The sequence below is a fragment of the Podarcis raffonei genome, chromosome 7 (genome assembly GCF_027172205.1).
Source record: "Podarcis raffonei isolate rPodRaf1 chromosome 7, rPodRaf1.pri, whole genome shotgun sequence".
Classification (NCBI taxonomy): Eukaryota; Metazoa; Chordata; class Lepidosauria; order Squamata; family Lacertidae; genus Podarcis; species Podarcis raffonei.
In genome coordinates this window covers 57,658,077-57,666,050 of record NC_070608.1, presented here as the reverse complement: position 1 = coordinate 57,666,050, position 7,974 = coordinate 57,658,077, and the positions used below count along the sequence as shown (strand labels likewise).

The window sequence follows — 7,974 nt, the reverse complement described above, 5'->3', positions numbered from 1 at the left end:
TTTCACTCTCTCTAAAGTTCATGGTTTCTTGGATAAGACTCATACCATAAAATAAATAGTTTGATTAACTTTTATTGTATTGATAGTTTTAATTTCTCATTGGTGAACTGGCAATAAATTTTATGTTAGGAACAAAATCACATGAGTTTAAAGCAATAAAACTTAGGTTGCTTGAGCATGTTGACTTTGGTCACAAAAACACCTACTCTTCCCTGCCCCCCAATAAATGAAAAGAAAAATCTATGTTTCAACTTTATTATTTTCTTTGAGGTTCTTAGCATTGAAAAAATGTTACCTGAAATGTGCTTTACATGCAGGGACTGAAGGCTGTCTATAGCCATCGTAACTAGCAGCCATTGATAAACCTATTCTCAACAGAGGTCACATGTTCAGTCTTTCAAATATTCCCTGTCTTGCATGGTTTGCTGCTCCCACTGGCTAGGGTAGAGAAATGAAGTGCGAACATTTCCAATTACAGTGTAGGAGGCTTAGTTAGGGTAGCATGGAACAAGCGAGTTGTGCCAAAGCCCTCACAGAAAACTTAGTTTTTGAGGGGCGATTTGACAAAATAAAAGGGCTGGAAGAACTGTCACCAAGATATTAAATTATCCAATTTATAACTTTTAAAGTCGTGGTGGTGGTACTTTATTTTAAACCTTTTAGAAGAAGTTTACTTTGAAATGGCAATCAGGCAGAGTTTCCAATTTTTTAATTGATTACCAGGTAGCAAAGCTCAGTTTGGCTACAAATTATTGTGAAAGAAGTAACTCACTTGCAAATTTCAAAGCACATTTATTATTTTTATTTCTTTGTTATAAATATTGTATATAATATTTAAAATGCAAGCATAGAAATTTTCACAACAGTTTTTCATATTAACGAGCAAGAACTGTTTGAAATTTAATTGTGTGAAATGGTAACAAAGGACATTATCTGCTATAACTATGATGAGGAGTTAACAAAATATGAAATCTCCTGTTGGCTTGTTTTGTGTCTTCAGTCCAGAACAAACACAGCTGCATGAGGCATGAGATTCAGATTGAATTTATACATCTGTCAATATGTTTCTTGCACTAGAGAAAAATGTAGAATAGCTCCATGTTGCTATGTTAGATGACAGGCCGCAAGTTTAGTCAGGAAACACTTCACTGGGCATTGGGAGACCATTAAGAGCTGCCAATACATTGCTTACTGCTTCCTCTGTTATCATAAAAGTAGTTTTGTGTGTTTTAATACCAACATGTGGTGTTATGATAACATTTTTTAATTTTAGTAATGGATGATCTCTGAAAAGAAGAAGATAAAAAAGACTGGTTATGAATATAGGAAGTGGCATTCATTCAAAAAAATGAAGGAAAAGTACTTAGAGCTATGCACCGTCTGAAGGATTTTAGTTATCTGACTTGGCAAGCATCCATATTCTAGCAATGTACCAAAGTCAAATGACTTGAAAATAAGCAAGTGTACCCTTCAGTTTCAGCCCCTGTGGTTAATATTTACTCCCTCTGATTATACAGGTGCTTTAGTAGAGTATAATAGTTAATGTGTAGTTATATATAAATAAATCACTATAGATCTATGTAACTTTTAAAGTAGAAGATTAACAGAGCAATCCTACCCACGACTTACGCTCGCAGTTAGGGTCACCCCTGAGCCCACCTGCATGTTAGAAGCTCAAAAACATGCAAGTGTTGTAGATTACATTGGTGTTGGATCACTGTTGCGTTGGTGCTGCTTAATGCATGTTTAACTGATTCACCACCATGAACTGAGGAAGTTCGGGCGTTAGGTAGAAGGAGAGAGAAACTCAGGTGCTGGTAGCGTCCATGGCACCAGCACACCATTATAACTGCAGAACAGGTAATGCAAAATGAAAACCCTCACATTGGAGTCAGTGGGGAGCCCCGGACGACTCAAAACCCCACCCTCTGTCTCCCATTGCGTTGCTCATTCTCACTAAACTTCTGGATAGCTCCTTGTACATTAAGAACTCATGGCTGAAGTGCCTCCTCTTCTTGGACTATATGGCCCACTTTTTCACAAAATGCTCCAATCACAATGATGCCATACGTTCATGTGTGGAGTATTCTGTCAGTATTGCGGTCAGACAACTGACCATAAGCCCATGTCTTTGGGAGGAAGTGGGTGTAGGTGAGCAATGCATGTTGCACTGAGAAATAGGGTTGGCTGTTTGTTATGAATGGAATAACGCTCCTCCTTTCCTGTCTTATCTGCGTGATAAAAGGTGCATGGGATCTCAACTATAATGCACTGGCATAGTGCTTGTATAACTGTGGTGCAGGGATAATCACTACAATTATAGGACTGCCATTTGAACTGCAGGGTCCCCAACTATTTTTGGTCTAGAGGAACATAAGGAAATCTACAAACTCCCGGGAACAGCATAAAATTCCCATTTTATAGACAAAAAACTGGCCATGCTCAGAACCGCACGTCTGAAAATAAGCTCCACCCCAATCCCCAAATAAAACAAAGATTAAAAGCAGACCATACTCCCCTCCACACACAAAGATCAAGCGATTCTCCCAAATGAACAGTAACAAAAAAGCCAAAGACACCTTTTAAACAAATTGGGAGGGACAGGGGCCTTGGTGGGCGGCAAGGGATGTTTTAAAATGCAGTTAGGAATCCCAGCTGCAGAAGAAAGCTTTCAGCACTAACTCAAACATTTACTTAACACCTGCTCACACTGTCCTTCCATTGCCTCATGGCTTCAATTTGGAAAGGAAGCATGTTATGTACTATATAGGTTCTCCTACTACTTCCCAGAGTATACAGTGGAAGAAGGCAGAGGTGTCAGTCTGAACTTTAGCACTGGTTACTCCTATGCTTCCCTGCAGTCTTTACAATGTGCTTATAGTCATTCATTTTTTAAAATAGATAAATACATAGTTGTTTACCTGGGCAGTGGTTCAGGATAAGTGACATCCATAGCGGCACTTTTAATAACACCAGTCTGAAGAGCTTCCACAAGCATATCTTGGTCTACAACTTGCCCTGTGTGGAAATCATGTTCTTGTGATAACTGCTGGGTAACGGTGCATTGCATGGTTTCATTGAATCATAGAGTTGGAAGGCACCCAAGGGTCCTCTAGTCTAATTCTCTGCAATGCAGGAATCTCAACTAAAGCCATCCAGCCTCTGTTAAAAAAGCTCCAATGAAGGAGAGACCACCACCTTCCGAGTTAAGGAGAACATAAGTACATGCTGCTGAACCGATCTCATTACACATCTCCATTCATCAAGCTGGGAGCAACAGACCACCGTCCTTGGTATAACACAAGTTGTGAGCCAACACTTGTAGTTTGTTTCTCTCAAAGCAAACTACGATGTTAAGCTGAGCACAGATTCACATGTTGTGATAAAGAATGCAGGGCTTCTTCAAAAAGCAGTGCTCAAAAGGGGAATACTGGGCTGCTTGAAAGCCTTTTTGCAAAGGGACTTTCAGACAGTGCTGTGCTTTGAAGTCCTAACACTCAATATTTTTCTTCAAGCAGCTCCTTATGACCTACCTCTAGAGATATTTATAAGACTAGCTGTGGGTTTCATCAGCTGCAACTCTTTTTTCCCAATCAGTTTGTACGTCCGAGGTGTCAGATTTACAACCAGCATCACAAAATCTGACTGCTGGAGCAAGTCTTCTATTGCCCCACAATAGCAGGCACCCACAGCCTGTTCTTCATCTTCTTTCCTGACAGAAAAACAAAAACAAGGATGATGTGTTTAACAAGTGCTGGTTCTTGGGGGGTGGGGGGTGGAATTCACAAATAATGTTCCAATCTCCCCTGTATATTGATATTTATCTTTCTAGCAAAGAAATTAAGAAGGTTTAAATACTTTTTTCAAAGCTAAAAAACCTAAATATTACAATCAAGCCACTGAAATTTAATAAAACCATCTAAATTAGCTTAAAAATGAGTTGAGCTGTGTACTTTTTCCTAGCAAACTGACATTATTAAAACACACACCAAAAATGGCAACCGCATGTAGGAGAGCTTCTCCCTCCTTCCATCATGATGAGGTTAAGTTCTTTTAATATCCTGATTTTAAGTACAGGAGAACTACAGCTAAGTTCCACAATGTGTTACTGAAGGGAAGAAGAGAGCTTTGCCCCTGGCTCTTTTCAGCAGTCCTTGTGGTTTTTGTAATATCTAGTTTCCTCCCTAGCAAAGCAACAGCTTTGAAAACCAGAGTGAGGATGAAACGGAACACAGCAAAAGCCAAATTCAGACATAGCTCAGGATGAATATCAACCTTAAATCATGGTTCTCTTGTAGAAAAAAGTGGGAGGGTTGGAAGACTGGCAGGAAGATTTCACATATTTTCATGGCATTAGGGTGAATGCTGGAACAAGCTACTTAGCCAGTTTCCTCATTTACTAAGAACTGAAATTTGTTTGTGTGAAATGGCCCTTATTTATCCTTATATTTTTCTCACCGGATGGCTCACCTTTTCTAAGCACGATAGGCAAGCCTCTCTTCAGCACATTAAGCAGAAATATGAGTTGAAAAGTACAGCTGTGTTTGTTCACTTCTGAAGACCAGCTGATCTTTCTCTTTATACCCATGCACAAAGATTTGGGGGTAAAACAGCTTTAGAGGTGAAGATACGTTCTATTTTGTATGGGATCAAACTGTGTATTTTTACCTTCTGTTCCTGTTATGGTAAAGAATTTTCATCTCAAAAGCTCTGGCTCTCTGAGCAATTTTATACCCAATGCTTCCCATTCCAATGATACCCAGAGTTGCCCCAGTGACTTCCTCTCCTAACCAGTTATTAGAGAAATGGTCTGTGTCAGGGGAAACAGCAATCTGGCAACCTGCAAAATGACAAAATAAGGGGTGGCGGGTGGAGAAGAGGTGTTCATTAAAAACAGAATTCTAGGGGGGAAAGTGATTTTTGTAAGAAATCTGAGTTATTCAGTTGAGGCTGTAAATAGGTGATTTTTCATTATACATCAGTGTTAAATTATTTGTTTAGATTGTAACAAAAGTCATATTGCATACAAAATTTCATATACACAAACAGGTAGGATACAGGGCAACCTGACACAATACTAGGTAGAAAAGGGTTCAGGTTGAAGGCAGAGGCTCAGGCTGCACTCTTTGAACAGAAAGCTCCTACTGTATGTTGTTTCAGCAAAGAACAAAGCGAGCTTCTTTCCTGTATATCAGCAGTGTTGATACCTCCCCATTGTGAGCCTCACCCATACTGCAAGGTGCTGCTTTGCTTAAAGGGGCCTAGCTCTCAGCATTAATCTCTTCCTGCAACAGAACGTGGGAGACTCTGGTTGCATGTCACTTTCCATGGAGTCTTCCAAGTCAGAGGATGACAGCGCCACTTCCTCTGGCCAGGCTTATGTTGACTCCATGAGCTCACTGGGTAGCAACCCTTCTGGGTCTGGCCATACATGTCCTCTGTTTTGGAGTCCTCCACTCCATCACCTGAATCTGACTCCTCATCTGACTCCTCATCCCTGACACCAGCCTCCTTCCTGACAACTTACCTCCTTCCAAAGGGAATCAAATCTGGACAAGTGCTCCGCCCTGGAACCTCTCACTGCTCGGGAAAATGGGACAAGGGTAACTGTAAAGAAATGTGCACAGTATTGTCAGTGTTACCTTCTATGAGTCTTCGGGCAGCTGCCAGCAGCAAGGCCATGCCAATGTCTGCTGTAGTGCTGTGGACAGCATGAGGAGTGTTGGCGATTCTAACTCCAAACCCAGAGATCAGCTTCAAATCCAGGTGATCGGTACCCAGTCCTGCACTTGAAATCACTTTTAAGTTAGGCAGACTTTTCAACAGCTCCCTGTCGATGACTGGCTTATGCCACCACGAGTAAATAGCTTGGACTTGAGCACGATAGTATTCTTTGCTTTCGAGGAATTCCTTCATGGTGATAAGTTGAAAGTGTTTCTTCAGAAACGGCACGTGCGCTTCTAAGACTCCCAGGGTGCCACCTACTTCATTGATCAGTAAGAGAGGCAACTTGGAATCTTGCATGATCTTCAAAAGGATGGGAGACAACTAGTTTTCTGAAAAGCATAGAGAACAATCGAACCACGCCTCAAAATACTGGATTATTTTCCTTCATTGTGATACAATATGCAAGACATACAATATACAAAGAATTGGTGGAAGACCGACATGGTCAGAAAGATGTAAACCTGTCTCTTCTGAATCTCTTAAAATCAAACTTCACAAAGCCTGATCCTTAAACTGTCAAGACTTGTACGATAGCACTCATAAACTCATTCCTGTTTATTTTATTTATTTAACAAAATGTATATACCGCTTGATTGCAAGAAAACCTCTGTGTGGTTGATTATCTGTGAAGCAATTATTTCAAGGGAAAAGGAAACGTCAAAAATTAACACAATACCGGTTGTGAAGCTGTGCTCATCGAAAGGATGTCTTGAAATAGTAGCACGCAAATCTCAGCACTGCTGAACTTTGAACACTGGAATTTATCAAGTTACTTTGTAAGCCATTTTGCTTGCTAAGTGTGGGTATAATCCAAACTAATTTAAACATATTTAATTATCCAACAAAGTTCAATCCATGAGCGTTAAAGATATGCATAATTCTCTACTAGTAAATCAACAGAGAGAACTTTGGCATATTGTTTCTTTTTAAAAAAACCCACTCCAAATACATTGTTTGCTAAATCTGACTCAACCACAATGCACTTCTTTATTTGATTATAACCTCAACATTGTCTTAATAATATAAAGAAATGTTTTCAAACAACAGGTTGCATCCAGCACCGCCGTTCCACTTGCACAGCAGACTTCCACTTGCACAAAACTTCCCTCTTGTCTCCCCTGCAGCACCCCTAACTCAAAATCTGCTCCATAGCATTGAGGGACCCCCCAGAGCAGAGTCTGGGGACACATGAGGGGGCTGCAAGGGAGAGGTAGGGAATGTGGTGTTGCTCAAGTTGAACTCCTCTTATATAGCGTTGGGTACAATTCAATCACTTTGCTTTAGTATGTAAAAAAAACCCAACAACCACTTTTTTGCACTCTTCTCAGTTATGCCATGAATGGATTCCGCTTTTGCTTGCGTGAGACATTCAAACCTGGGGTAGCCAACAGTGGTCAGTAGTTCTCTTGGGAAACCAAAAATGCAAGGGGAAACAAGATGGCTACTGCAGCATATTGGGGAGTGTCATCTTCCTCATGCAAATGGCACGTGTAGGACAAGATATAACAGTGCTGTTTGGGACAGTTCACATTTTTAAGGGTACAGAAGCTGAACCTGTACGTGGTATGTCCAACAGAACACCAAGCAGCCTCTTAATCAGTTGCGGTTGAATTTGGTATTGCAACTCCACTGGATATTATGTATTACTTTACTTTTGAAAGTGACTGAGGCTGCATGCACATCCCTATTTTCTATGGCTCCAGGATGCTCCCCACTGTTGGTTTTTGGAATACAGTACCCATGACAGTCACAATTCGTATCTATTTTTGTAGGATTGGGAGGTTGGTTTGGATTACACCTTTGGGTCTCCACCAAGCCTGTAGTTTTGTATCTATAAGATGGGGCATGTAGTAGAAGAAACGGCTGGATTGTTCAAACCAGTTTCTTTGTTAAGCTGATGACCTAGCTGGCCCTCTTAAGCACCCTCCTTCTGCATGATGGAAGTTTGTCATGTTGCCAGAGACAACTGGGTGTGGATACTCTTCCTAATGGGGAAGCAAGATGTGCTGGAGTGTGAGCCCCTCCTTCCCATACTCAAGTTTTATATATGTGTAACTAAAACCTTATATCCTAAAGGCACCAGTCTCCATTGGGTAAGCAAATGGCACCTGTGAAATCTCTCACGTGACAGAGATGTTTTCAACACTATCCTAAAGCTACTTGAAGAATCCTAGTGCTTTCCCTCAAACCAGTTTCCATTTGGAAAATGTAGGCTGCAGTGAATATCTGTTTGTACAAATAAAGGGC

At 40.6% G+C, this 7,974-nt stretch overlaps 1 protein-coding gene across 1 annotated transcript; it reads right to left on the bottom strand.

The window, feature by feature from the left end:
• Positions 1–772: 772 nt before the first annotated feature.
• LOC128417694 (probable 2-ketogluconate reductase) lies at positions 773–7,899 on the bottom strand. The gene is made up of 6 exons (XM_053396709.1): positions 6,404–7,899; positions 5,643–6,056; positions 4,669–4,840; positions 3,534–3,712; positions 2,922–3,018; positions 773–1,286 (listed from the first exon to the last, which is right to left on the bottom strand). Exons 2-6 carry the CDS (start codon positions 6,022–6,024, stop codon positions 1,130–1,132), a joined length of 987 nt encoding a protein of 328 aa, XP_053252684.1. The 5' UTR covers positions 6,025–6,056; positions 6,404–7,899; the 3' UTR covers positions 773–1,129.
• Positions 7,900–7,974: the final 75 nt, after the last annotated feature.